Below are 14364 nucleotides of genomic sequence, written 5' to 3'. Positions count from 1 at the left end.
TTTTCATGAGACAAAATAAGTACCATGGCCAAACTTTGCTGACATACCTTTGACTCTCTGTGTGTAGAATTGAAGTTGAGTTTTATGACTTGGAAACAAAAACCCAAACATACCATAATGTTCAGATTCTTGGGGAAGAAAGTCTCCAGGATCCATACAGATGGTGATGATAAAGCCCAATCTGGACTCAGCACAGATGCCTCAGAGAAGTGTAATTCAACTCCATCAACCTCAGTCACCCATTCCTGCCCGCCTTTCTGTGAGCATGAGTAAAAGTAGCCTCTAGCCACTGAGGTGAAATGGGGCCTGATTCTTCTCTCAGAGAACTCTCTAACCTAAAAAAAATGTTCTCCATCATTCAGAACACACGTCTTAATCACGTGTTACAAGCTATGATGTGCTTAGCTGCGAGGAACTCACAAGATAATTATGACTTAATCCCCACTTGATGGAAGCTCCTGTTAGTGAGGCATTTGCAAAATTGTGGTGCCTTGGAGAGCAGCATTCAAGTTGGCTGGGAAAGTTATCAAAAATGTAGGTTCCTGGATTGTGGCTCGAGAAAACGTTGGCCTAGTGTAGTAGTTCTCAACTTGAATTGATTTTGTACCCCAGCATCATTTGGCAGTGTCTGGAGACATTCCTGTTTATTGCAACCAGGGGATGAAGGGGGATACTGGCATCCAGTGGATAGAGACCAGGGATGCTGCTAAACATTCTACAATGCATATGACGGCCCCCTGAAGCAAAGACTTAAAACATCAATAATGTCAAAGTTTAAAAGCCCTAGGCTAGTGTTGAGTCTCACAAACACACACACTTGTACACACACAAATTATTTTAGCAGGTGGTGGTAGTGGTTTAGTCACTCAATTGACTCCAACTCTTTGCGACCCTATGGACTCTCTCTCTCTCTCTCTCTCTCTCTCTCTCTCTCTATGTGTATATATATATATATATATATATAGCCTGTCAGGCTCCTCTGTCCCTGGGATTTTATAGCATGTAATATAAACATATATGCCACTGTATTGTATGTGTATATGTGTATGTGTGTGTGCATTCATATATACCTTTATCTAGCCCATTGTAGTGGGCTTGTGAAAGTAAAAGTTGCTCAGTCATGTCCACCTCTTTGCAACCCTATGGACTATAACCCACCAGGCTCCTAAGTCCATGGAATTCTGCAGGCAAGAATACTGGAGTGGGTTGCTGGTTCCTTCTCCAGGGGATCTTCCCAACCCAGGGGTCGAACCCCAGTCTCCTGTACTGCAGGCAGATTCTTTACTGTCTGAGCTACCAGGGAAGCAGGTGACATCTCTGCCTTTGTCCACTCTCCTTCCACTCCCTCAGCCTCACACCTCACCTGCTGCTCTCTTCTGTGTTGATTTCCGATTCCACACTGGCCAAGAAGAGGGGAAGCCAAGTACTAAGTCCTGCACCCCTAAAGTAGCTGTCATGCTCTGGAACTTTATCAAAATAAATTTCCAGGTTGAAGAGAGGTGTAGATAAAGATACCCATTTCTTTGGGGGAAGTTTTTTTAACCCAATTTGTAATTCAGATTTGGTGCTCTGTTCCCAAATTTGCTTTATACCACTGGTTGTTGTGATGTAAAAATTGTGAGTCACACATGAGCTCTTTGTACCCATTATTTATTTCTTCCTTACCCTAGTTCCTCCAGTTTTTCCTCTTCCCTCGTTCTCACCTCCATCTAGAATCAATGGAGAAGGCTATTTTCTTCAGAGTTGAATATTGTTTAAAAAAACATTGCTCTCAAAACAAACAAAAAAATCGCTCTTGAATGTGGTTGCGTGTAGCTGACTGGTCTTTACTGGTTAGAAATGCACGGCTGTGCTTCCCACCTCCTGTTAGGTGGCCACGATCTGTTTCCTGGTCGATGAATGAGTGCCATGTCACGTGCTACAGAACAGTTTCCAGCCCTCAATTCCCAGCAGACCTCAGGGATGGGAGAAGCATCCCGCATGCACGTGGCTATGGTTTTATCATCTTGCACTCATTACTACATTCAGGAAGATACTTTTTTTTTTTTTAATTATGCAACAGAACTGCTGCTTTAGGGTAAGCTTTGACACAAAGTAATTGTGTTCTTGACTAAATCAACTAAAAGAAAATTAAGAAAATAGACCTGGAATAAATTCCATGTCTTTCTTTTTAAAATGACTACTTTTGGAGAGGCACTTGTATAGGCAATAGGAACAAAGGATCACCTCTAAAGGACAAGTTTGCCTTTTCAAGGAATGGGCAAATGGTAGAAATTGTAACTCTCCGGTATCATGGACTTTCCTAGCTTTTCTTGTTAATCAAACGGGAATACAGTCATTAGTCCCTATGCATTTTGACCATTTAGACATTTTCAAACGTTAGACAAAATATATGGATACTAGGACTCATACCATCTTTAAAAACTGAAGTTGAGGGATGCTTTTTGAAATATTGGCACTAACAAACATTTAGTTGGTACACAAATTGTGCAAAACCCGAGGAGATACAAAAGTAAGGGGATACAGACAGCCCTGAACTCTGCCGTCTCATCGGCATCTTGTAGTTGAAGTGCTCTGAAAAATTTACCTGGATTCTGGAGCTCATTATATGTGGTGGCTCTTCCTTTCATTCAGTGGATTTTTATTGAGATGTTTCCTTGAGTCTGAAGAAAGATATTAGGCTCAAAGGACTGGCTCTTGCCCATAGCATAGTCTAGCTTAGAGGCAAAACCAGTGTTGTCTGTCAGGGTTAAATGTTCATGTGTGTGTCAAAAATATCAAGAGTGTAGATGAGAAAAGACACGAGATTATAGAGGAGGTTGCTGGGAATTGAAAGGGTCTAGAAGACTTTACAGAAGAGAAGAGGCATGAAATAGACCTTGAGTGAAGCAGGATTTCCATAGGGGTCAGTGATGGGGGCAGAAAGGGAAAGATGCATATATAAAGAAGAGAGAGGCAGGAAATATGTTTGGGAACAGGAAAGAAATAAGATAAACTGGAATCCCCTCTCTGTGTTGGTGTTGGAGATTGGAGAAAAGATTATGGGGTATTTTGACAAAGTTGCCTCACTGGGGTAATAAAGAACTGATGCATTCAAGTGTTAACATGATAAAATTTATTTCTTGCTCATTTAACAGTTCCTTGCAGGTGTTTAGCGGGTAGACTTCCATTGGTGACTCAGGGAAGAGGCTCTTCCACGTTACTGCAAAGCTCTTGAGAGCATGGCACCTTGTTGTTCAGTCACTCAGCTGTGTCCAACTCTGTGACCCCACGAACTGCAGCACACCAGGCCTCCCTGTCCTTCACTGTCTTCTGGAGTTTGCTCAGACTCATGTCCACTGAGTCAGTGATGCCATCCAATCGTCTCATCCTCTGTCATCCCTTCTCCTGCTTTCAATCTTTCCCAGCATCAGGGTCTTTTCCAATGAGTCAGCTCTTTGCATCAGATGGCCCAAGTATTGGAGCTTCAGTTTCAGCATCAGTCTTTCTAATGAATATTTGGGATTGATTTCCTTCAGGATTGACTGGCTTGATCTCCTTGCAGTCCAAGGGACTCTCAAGAGTCTTCTCCAACACCTCAGTTTAAAAGCATCAGTTCTTCGGCATTCAGCCTGCTTTAGTGTGAGAGATTTCCGTCTACCTCCCACTGGCCACCCCTAACAGTAACGGAGACTGGGAAATACACATTGGCTCTGTGTCAGGAGGAAAAAAGATTCTAGTGGGCACCTAGTTGTTTCTACACGGACTTTTAGCTTGAGTGGGTTGAACTTTCTCCTGAATGTTATGGTTAAGTCATCCTCCACCTTAACATATGGACATGATCTATAAAGAATGATTTTTTGGTATGTTATATTCACTGCTGGTAATCCCAACATATTGTAAACCTTGAATAAATCTTAGCTCAAATAATGAAACAGTTGTGGATGCTGGATAGGAGTCTTGGAGATATTGAACCTTGCAGGATGGACTCATGGAAAGAAAGCTGAGGCAGGTAAGTTAATTAGAAAGCGAGGGTGATAATCTGATAGAGTTGATTTAGTGCAATTACAGTAGGAATTAGTGCACTTTTAGAACCAGAAATGTTTGCTTCTGCTTTTTTAACTTTCTTGGTTTACAGCAAAGCCCTGGCTTATAGTTTAGCCAGAGTCCCTGCTGAGTTGAAATCATAGAAGCAGGTTGTGAGCTGAAAGGGCCTGGGACTTTCTTTGGAGGTATTAATTGGAATGCAGCCTCGGGACTTGGGCTATGCCACAATTCTGCAGCTCAAACAAAATAAAACCTGACCAAAGCAGCAAACTTAAATTGGAGTTCAAGTTACTTTAACAGACTCTAGGGAGACACAAACTGCAGTTGTATTATGCATGCAAAATTCACTCTTTGACCTTATTGTAAGGAAAATTACTGGAGTGTACACAGTCTCTGGCCAGCTTTCCAGTGTGTTGGACAAGTTGACGGCCATGCAACTATGCAATATTTTTCTTAAATTTTCATTTTAAAATATGCTTGAAAAATAGATGCTGATCCAACAAGAACAGAGAATATTGATGAAAAGAATACATTCTCTGTGCACCTAAGAGAAGCCGACATCCAGGCAACCTCGTGTGGCCCAAGGCTTCGAGAATTGAGGAAGTTAAAAGCTAAGGATAGCCTTCTGCCTCCCTCTAGATTTGACTTTTGTGGTTTATGTATAAGCTGGGGCAGACCTCAGAGTGTGACCAAGACTCAGGTTATGCACCTCTGAAGTCTGGTGATGAGCCAGAGTCCAGGATTATGCAGTTGAGTGAGGAAACTCACTGAGAACAGCTAGGGATTCCTGGGACATTTTTAGTGATTCGTGCTGATCTGGAAATAATGTAAAAACAACAGAAGGACTTTTTGTGGTATTTTTGTGTGTTTTCTATTGGTTTGGGGAAGAAGCCAACCTTAAAGTGGCTTAAAAATAATAAATATTTTAAAAGACATAACATGCTCTACCCTTTTCATCTATCCCTACCAAAAAATAAAACTTGCATAATGAAAATGGCAGGAATAGGAAGGGAAAGCAGAAACAACAGGCGATAGTAGTGTGCTCGGATGGGAATGAATAGGATCCAGACGGCTAATGTCTGGTGTTAATACAGAGAGTGCTGGAGAAGGTGTGAGGAAACGCTATGAGGGAATCTTTCCCTTGCGAGGCCCAGGGCTCTTTGAGGCATGAGTTGCTTATTTCCTGAGGCTTCTCAAGATAAAAATTCCAGGCTTGAGGCAATGGGTACTTTTGAGGGTCTACTAGTTTGGTTTCCAGCTCAAATTCTAGAGAAGCCAATTCATTGAAATGTCATTTGCCTAGTGATTGATCTACTAAATTTACTGATTTTTTTTTTGTAAAGAAAAAACAAACTGAATTATTCACAAATTTGATAGTAATTCATATTGCACCAGATAGTTTTCACTTGAGCCTTGCAAAGCTGTTGAATGTAAATTGACTGGAAAGCCCAAATTTTTTTTTTTTGTTTTTTGTCTTGGCTTTATGGAATTCAGTTACAAGTTGCTGAGGCTGGAAAAATAGGTATCCCTGCTAAGGAATGGAGAAAGGAAGTTGCTATGCTCATCTTCCATCCCGGAGGGGCAAGAGATACTAATGGGCAGGGAAGCAGGGGATACTGAGGAAGAGAAGGAATGGATGTCAGAGGTGATGGATGCTGGAGGACAGAAAGGGTCAAGAAGAGAGACAATGAAAGATCCGAAGACTCTAAAAGATTTTCCGAGGCTGCTGAAGTCTTTTTAATATCAGTCATCATAAATCTTCTATTTGATTCATAGAAACAGATTAGATTAGCTGAATGACTTCAGTGAAATGGTTCTTCTGAATGTTGGCTTCCAGTGTATCCATTTTCAGCAGATTGACTAACTTCCCCAAATCTGAGCTTTGCTGAGTCATTCTAGCAACACCATTAAGGAGTAATCAAAAGGGAAGTCTTCCTGGAGGAAGCTTTACTGCAGGACTAGAAAGATGGGGGCCTGAAAGAGGAAGACACATCTCAGTAGAACCTCCAAAGTTGCTTTGTTGCCTTGGGCTTGGAAAGAGAGGCCAACCTATCTGGGTTTGCCAGAGACGTTTCCTGGTTATAGTACTGAAAGCCTCATATCTCAGCCAAACCGAGAGGGTTGGTTGGTCTTAAGAGCCAAAATGCTCAGGTGGCTCAGATGGTAAAGAATCTGCTTGTAATGCAGGAGACCAGGGTTCAGTCTCTGGGTTGGGAAGATCCCCTTGGAGGAGGGCATGGCAACCCACTCCAGTATTCTTGCCTGGAGAATGTCATGGACAGAGGAGCCTGGTGGGCTACAGTCCATGGGATTGCAAGGAGTCTGACATGACTGAATGACTTTCACTTTCACTTCAAGAAGAAAAAAAAGATAAAGGTGGTGGTGGCGGTGAGTGGGGAGAGGTGATGGTGTGCCCATCGCTTTAGAGGCAGTCTTCTCATGGGTACAATTCATGGCATCTACAGGGAAGAGCGCAGGATACCTAGGGGCAGTTGCCCAGGTCTGAGCAATCACCCCGGGACCAACCTCAGGAAAGGCCTAGGTTTGTTCCAGATAGTTTGGTTAGACACTGTATATATGCACGTACTTTTCTAAATGTGCTTTTTTCTCCTTCTCTTTTCTTTAGGGAGGCAGGACACAGTGCGTGAGAGAAGTCTGTCCCATTCTCTCCTGTCCTCAGCATCTTAGCCACATTCCCCCAGGACAGTGCTGCCCCAAATGTTTGGGTGAGTGAATGTTTTCAGGTCAAAGAACAATGTAATTTATTCTGGGAGTTTCTGTGGAGAGTCGTCTGCTTTGTTAACTTGAGGTTCTCAAGTTGTGCTATTTCATGGCTTCTTAGAGACAACACCTTCTTCTGGTTACCTGAGTGTAAGGTGTGGTGGCTCAGTAGGTAAAGAATCCACCCGCAATGCAGGAGACCTGGGTTTGACACCTGGGTCGGGGAGATCCCCTGGAGGAGGAAATGGCAACCCACTCCAGTATTCTTGCCTGGAGAATCCCAGGGACAGAGGAGCCTGGTGGACTACAAGACCATGGGATCGCAAAAGTTGGGCACATATGAGAGAATAAATCACCACCAAGGTGTATACAAGGGTTTATTTCACTTCTGAGCCTCCCCAGAACTTTCTTTTCTCTTATCTTCCCCTGTAGTTGTAAACCTGGTATACCAGACACCCTGGGATAATAGCCTCTTGTGGAGAGAATGGTACTGAGGAAACCATCTTTAATTGGAAATATGATGATTAGTAGAAATGTATTTTTGTGGGGAGAACAACATTGAGAAACTGTCTTTAACTGGGCATCTGACATTTAGTAGGAATGTATTTTAAAGGCATGTGAGGACTTCCCTGGCAGTCCAGTGGTTAAGACTCTGTACTACCAATGTGGGCGTTGGATGGGGGATGGGGGCAGGGGTGCGAGGGTTCAATCCCTGGTCAGGGAACTAAGATCGCACATGATTCGAAGCATGACCAAAAAAGAAAAATAAATAAATAAAGGCATATGAAGTAAACAGAGGGAGGAATAGAGTGTTATTTTAGAGGCAAAAACATGTAGGAGGATAACATGCCTCAAACAAGAGGTTTGGAAGGGAATAATGAAAAAGTCAATAAAAGGATTAGCTATTCCTTTTTGAACAATTATTATGTACTAGGTACCATGTGAAAACTTCAGGAACTTTTTTCTCATTTAATTTTCTCAAGAGTCTGTGACCTAGAGGTGCTCAGTATAGAATTCTGATGTGTATTAATAATATAGGCACCATTATTAGTTTTGTGCTGAGAAAGAAGTAGAATTCCTAGAAGGTAGCACAGCTAGTGAGCTATGGAGTTGACTCCTGAACATAAGTCTCTGTGATTCCCAAGCCCACGATTTAACCTGCTGCTTCTCAGCTTTCCTGGTAACATGGAGAGTAGCACACGTGTTACCACCTGAAGAGAAGCACCCTGGAAGGAGGGTCTCTAGAGCACGGAATCCTTTGGTTTTTATTCGTAATCTATCTATCAACTTCTTCCATGTGGCCTTTGGGTCATTGAGTTGATTGAGCTTGACTGTTTAAGATTCAGATAAAAGTAGCTTGATCCATCTAATGAATACAATAGAATATGCAGCATCCCCACCAATATCTCCAGGGGTCCTTGGCTTGTATTTTCTCATCACCGCTGGCTTTGTGTTTTTGCTCCTGCTGCTTTTTTCTATTTGTTCCCTACCTCTTCCTCTTCTACCTCCTCCTCCTTCTCTTCCCATTTTTGTTCCTCTTCCTTTCCCTCCTCCATCTGCTTCTTCAACATCATTTTGTCCTTTCAGGAAAACCTCCTCACCCTGTCTTTTCACATTCTGCGGTGCTATTGAATCAAGGCTTGTGCAGGGGATTTCGCTGAAGGTTTACAGTAAGAGAGGCTGATTACTTTTCAGGGAAGCACAATGAATAACAGAAACTGAAATATTAAGCTTGCTTTCTTCTTAAAAGGTCTCAGCTACTTTGCCTTTAGGAAAATATCACTGTTTGTCTCTTTTCTGTGGAGTACCAGCCTCCAATCCTTACTGTCCACACTCTTTCCTTGAATCTTCTGTCTTTTCTTTCATACTTTGCTTCCTCCAATCGAAACCCCTGTTGATTTATTTTTATCACTCCCAGCTTATCATAGCCATACCCTGAAGTCTATCTTCCTACAACTGAATTGGCCAATAAAGGTATCTTGTTAAATGAAGGCAGCTTTCTCTTCTTTGAAGGATTCTGCTGCTAACTCTTCATCTAATAATGTTTGCCTTCCTTCTGTGTATACACACGCAAACACACACAAACACGCACCTGCTTTTAAAGTAATTTCATAGATATTATCAGAACAAAGGAGAATTGTTTAGACATGACTGACTGAAGGCATTTCCACTGATGTGTGTGCTTCTTGGGTTGCCCACGTGTGCTTGTGCCCCCGGAAGAGAAGTAGCCAGTTCACTGTTGTTGAAATCATCATGCTGTGGGTCATGGTGGAAACAGGGCCCCATCTAAGTGAGAAAGTCGTCCCAGAGGAGGTGTGGCCTGGGGGCCTCAACTTGAGGATAAGTAGGCTTGCCTAGAGAATCCTGTGGACAGAGGAGCCTGGTGGGTTGCTGTCCATATGCTTGCAGAGAGTCAGACATGACTGAAGCGACTTAGCATGCGTGCATGCATTGGAGAAGGAAATGGCAACCAACTCCAGTATTCTTGCCTGGAGAATCCCGGGATGGAGGAGCCTGGTGGGCTGCCGTCTATGGAGTCACACAGATGGACACAACTGAAGCGATTTAGCAGCAGCAGCAGCAGGCTTGATTAAAGCTCTGAAGCTGGTATCGTGGATATGCTGAGTCAGATCAGATTCTCATATGAACAATGACTGTTGTATTGAATGCAGATTTTTCTGTCTGTTTGTGGTCATAGGTCGGACTACAAAAGGAACAGTAAGTCTTAGGAAACAAAAATCCTAATTCTCCCAAATGAGACCTTTACTGCTGGGCTAAGCCCCAGGGGAATAAAGTGGAAATGGCTTAAATTAGGCTATACATGAAGTCTCTGAACCATTCTTTTGAATGTTTTATCTTATTTTGAGCCATGATGACTTTGGGATTTAGGTAAGATTGTATGTTCTTTGACAGTAGAAAGAAACATACCCACACAACAGAAGACAGGAGAAAAAAAAAAAAAGGTAAACACAGCAATGCTTAGTAGATGCTGAAATTTTAGGCTAACTAGACTTTTGGATTTTGGGACACTGATTTGCTGTTCAGTTTTCCCGTGAGCAGGATTCATTCAGACGACATACACCTGCCTTTTGCACCCGATGCACCTCTTAGAGTCACACGGCCCAAGATCAGATTTGAATTATATGTGCTGTGAGCTCAGTTGCTCAGTTGTGTCTGATTCTTTGCAACCCCATGGACTGCAGCCCATCAGGCTCCTCTGTTCATGTGGATTCTCCAAGCAAGAATACTGGAGTGGGTTGCCATTTCCTTCTCCAGGGGATCTTCCTGCCTAGAAATTGAGCCCACATCTCCTGAATTGGCAGATGGATTCTTTACCACTGTGCCACCTGGGAAGCCTATTTGAATTATACCACCTCTAATAATGATAATACTTATCTGCCATTGGTCATATTTGTGCAGGGAGATTAAACTCAAGCCTTTTTTGTTCAGTAGTCTACTGATGTATCAATCCACCAGTCTAACTACATAATAATATATATGATAAAAGACAGGACAAGGCAAACCATGTTATCACAATTTGAAACAAATACTCAATTGAAGCAGAGCTGTTTTTAATTCTTAAAGGACAGAAATATATCTTTGATGGAATAATATAGAGGACAGTGTTTAAAGCAGTGAAAAATAATGTCACCATCATTTCTGTAGTAAATTAAAAAAAAAATCTGCTTAGGGGTTTTTCTGCTCAGGGGTGACACTCTTTTATAGAGTGTCCTAAATCAAGGTGTGATATGACAGGTGTGATTCTGATGGGGTGCGTGGCCTGCACACAGATTTCTGATGCTTCAGACAACCCTTGGGAGTTACTTAGAGGAAGACCTAGAGAAAGGATGAATTCTGTATTTTTCAGGTAATCCTCTGATTTAATCTGTAAATCTTTACAAACTTCAAAAGACTCAGAATCTGAGTATACACAGAAGAATGCCTGTTTCAGTTGGGATATTGCTAATTGTTAGGTGCACATACAGTCATTATGCTAAATTTTATATAACCATAAAAAAGTTTTTGATGGTATACTTTAGCACTGACATTGTAGTTAGAGATGGTAATATGTTATTGGGAGGAGGCATTTTGATATCATTTTATGACAAGTGAACTAAGTCAGGCCTGGAGAAATCAAGCTCAAGGTCACTCGGGAGTCTGTATGTGGGACTCAAGTTAAAATTATCACAATCATCTTTTGAGGCAAGTTTGCTTCTTGTAGGGAGAACTAAACTAATGATTTAATTCTACATCTATACTGTATCCCAGCTTTGAGGTTGACTCTTAATGGGAAGATGGCATTTTTTCTTGACACCTACTAACAGTAATTCCAACAATTCTAATTCCGAGAATAGCATTTCATATGTGTTTATAGATACTTCAGCATTTCATTTGGTCTCCAATGAAATAGAGATTCTTTTAACCTTTTTACAGGAAGAGTGTGGGTATAAATCTTATGAGTGATGATTAATCTTTGACTTCTCAACTTAGTCCTTAATTGAAGTAACATTTCAGAGATATTTTTATGTGCTCCAGGGAGTAGAAACTCAAATACTGAAAGAAAGAAGGAAATTGGATTACACTCTTTATTTGGGGTTGATTTTTTTTGCCTTTTGGGTCACCAATCAAATCCTTACGTCAGGGAAAACCAAGGTAATTCTGCAAGAGGTTGTGATGACTGTGGGAGGTTGAACACTGGGTATGTGGAGTTGGATTCTTCCTCTATGTGATCTTTGAGTTAGCATCACCCTTGATGCCAATGGACTTGTCATTTCTTCAACTGAGATACTATCTCATTAGTTTTTCTTTTTGCTCATCCTAGTCTTCTTTGGATATCTTGACTTCTCCTGCCTCTTCCCTGCCAAAACCCACTTTCTGGATAATTTTACTCATTCTTTAAGATACAGCTCAGGCAGCACATCCTCCAAAAAGTCTACTCTGTCCTCTCTGTCCACACAGTTCCTATATTGGCTTCTTTCCAGAACTGACTGCCTTATTGTATTGAAATCATCTTTTGTGGATTTGTTTCCCCAGTAGACTAAGCTCCACTGGGACAGAATGTCTTAGTCATCCTGGTTCACTAGGATGAACTCATAATAAAGATTTGTTAAACTTACAAGATTCAGTATGGAATCAAACTCTCTTTAGCAAAAACTCTTTGAGGTCATGATTCCTTGGAATCCCCTAGAAACATGTGACCCATGGCTCTGTATTTGTGCACTGGATTTATCTGGTCTTGTGGGAATGTTTAACAGTCCTGTGCTATAATTGCTGATGATGAAGTGGGATATCCCTGACTTCTGTCTTGCTAACACTATGCCATTGCGTCTTTCTAGGTCAAAGGAAAGTGTTTGACCTCCCATTTGGAAGCTGCCTCTTTCGCAGTGATGTTTATGACAATGGATCCTCTTTTCTCTATGATAACTGCACTGCGTGTACCTGCAAGGTAAGATGGTTCTGAAGGGCTGTGATCCAACATGGATAGCATTTTGATTTTAATGTTAACACGATAGCCAAACATAATAATGTGTTATTTATGGGAACAAGGCATTACTGATGCCACTTTATCTGTAAAATTATACTGCATGTTCACAAGGAAGTTTAGACATAGGATCCAAATTATAAATCACTGTCATCTTCCCAGGACCAATAAGTTAGCTCTGGGGATGAGAATTAAACTCTGAGGGGCTGAAGCACTTATAAAAATCAGACAAATACACGTGGCAGTATTCTCTGGCTCTAATTATTCAGTATGAATTCTCGGGCACACCTGGCAATAAAAATAACTTTGACCACATGCAAGAGAAAAGAAGCCAACTCATCAGAAAAGACTGTTGCTGGGAAAGATTGAGAGCAGGAGGAGAAGTGGGGCAACAGAGGATGAGATTGTTGGATAGCATCACCGACTCAATGGACATGAGTTTGAGCAAACTCTAGGAGACAGTAAAGGACAGGAAAGCCTGGTGTGCTGCAGTCCACGAGGGAGTCAGGCATGACTTAGCGACTGAACAATAACAATAAAGAGAAAAGAAAGGCATGGGTTCACAGTTTATCACAAAAATAAACCTGGTAGTTTGGGAAGAGAGTATTTATGTGTTGTTCATCGTACCATTTCTTACTTGAGTCATTCCCCCCTTTCTTCAAAAGGCAACCACACATCTAGTGACTGGTAAAGAAAGAATTCTCAGCTCCAGAAATTTAAAGGGATTATGCACATCACACATTCCTAGGCTATATTTATATGGTGATTGAGTTCTGAAACCGAGAAGAGAATCATTTACATGGAGGATTTTAGGACCATTCATTAGCAAGTTAACCGAAACATCTGTGTGACATGAGTTTAGAATAATACATTTTGGGGGTGATAGTTGTTGTTTGTTTTTAATAACCAGAGGTCTGGAGAGGGAAAGAGGAACTTTTTTCACTGTCAATCAGTAGCTGGGATTAGAGTTCAGAAGTTCCTGATTACTCAAGGCATGCTTTGTTAATGAGCATGCACTCCTTCAAGGAAGTGGCTGAGTAAGGGCTGAACTGTCTGTTCCCTAGCACTGAACAGCAAGTAATTCCAAAGGCTGGAATTACTTTGCTGAGGCCCTCTCCTCTCTTTCATGGTTCATAGAATCCTGTGCTAAACATATAGCCACTCCTTCTGTTGGCCTTGGCCTCCATCCTCTGGACTTCTCTTTCTCTCCTGGAATTTCACAGGTTATAGCTTCCTCCTGGGGATACTGAGCCTTTGATGAAACACATCACATTCCCGATTCTCTTGATTGCAGAAAAGCCAGGCATCCCGGGAATAGAAATTAGTTATGCTTGCAGCATTTTGGGTCTCATTCTTTGAGAGATTCTTCGAGAGATGATTAGCCAATATGTCCCAATACTCAAAAGAAGCGTAACTGAAACTGTTCCTTCAAGATGTTTTTTATCAGAGTACGAGTTCACGGTCATTTTGGGGAAATGGAATACTTGAAGAATCAGGCTGCAATCATTTGGGGTGATCAGGGTTGTTTTGTACCTGTTTAGAGTTTCCCTCTCCAGTATCCCCATCCAGTGAGTGCCATGGCAGGCGCAGGACATAGTTCTCTGAACACAATTCAGTTTCAGGTTTCTGTCTGCCTGCAGTGTCCTCATCTTTCTGGAGTTTGATTAGCAAACCCCTCTTCATTCACAGCAGCCTTTCTCAGGTGTCACCTCTTCTAGTGAGGTTTTCCCGACCCACCTAGATAGGTAATTGTTACATCTTCTCTGCTAGCCCTACACCTTTACTAGTTCTTTTTACCGCATTATTATATAGTCTTTGTTCAGATGGTTGTCTCTTCTCTTTGTGAGTTCCTTGAGGATAGGCGCACATCCATCCATCTCTGTATTCTAATTGCTTAATCCAGTTCTAAGCAATGATCTAATGGTACTGTGTGTGTGTGTTTATTTGTGTGTGGTGGGGGATGGTTGGTTGTGGGTATATATTTAATGAAAGTTGGGAAATCTATCATGAAGTATGCACTATTCTAGAGCTGGTGAGTGCCGTTGTTTTTCAAACTTGAAATCAAAACATGCTGTTTGACAAAGGATTTTTTCCATTTTATGAACTGACTTATTTCCATGTGCCAGGCACTGTGC

General features: G+C 41.7%; 1 protein-coding gene across 3 annotated transcripts in view; it reads left to right on the top strand.

Moving 5' to 3' along the window:
• Positions 1-14364, top strand: part of BMPER (BMP binding endothelial regulator) — a 262587-nt gene that overhangs the window by 145038 nt on the left and 103185 nt on the right. For all 3 annotated transcript variants that reach the window (XM_043463230.1, XM_043463229.1, XM_043463228.1), the window contains exons 7-8: positions 6653-6752; positions 12084-12193. In XM_043463230.1, the coding sequence (XP_043319165.1) occupies positions 6653-6752; positions 12084-12193 (210 nt within the window). The remainder of the gene's footprint in view (positions 1-6652; positions 6753-12083; positions 12194-14364) is intronic.

The sequence above is a fragment of the Cervus canadensis genome, chromosome 3 (genome assembly GCF_019320065.1).
Source record: "Cervus canadensis isolate Bull #8, Minnesota chromosome 3, ASM1932006v1, whole genome shotgun sequence".
Taxonomy (NCBI): domain Eukaryota; kingdom Metazoa; phylum Chordata; class Mammalia; order Artiodactyla; family Cervidae; genus Cervus; species Cervus canadensis.
Note: the sequence above shows the minus strand (reverse complement) of the source record. Positions and strands in the feature narration are given on the sequence as shown.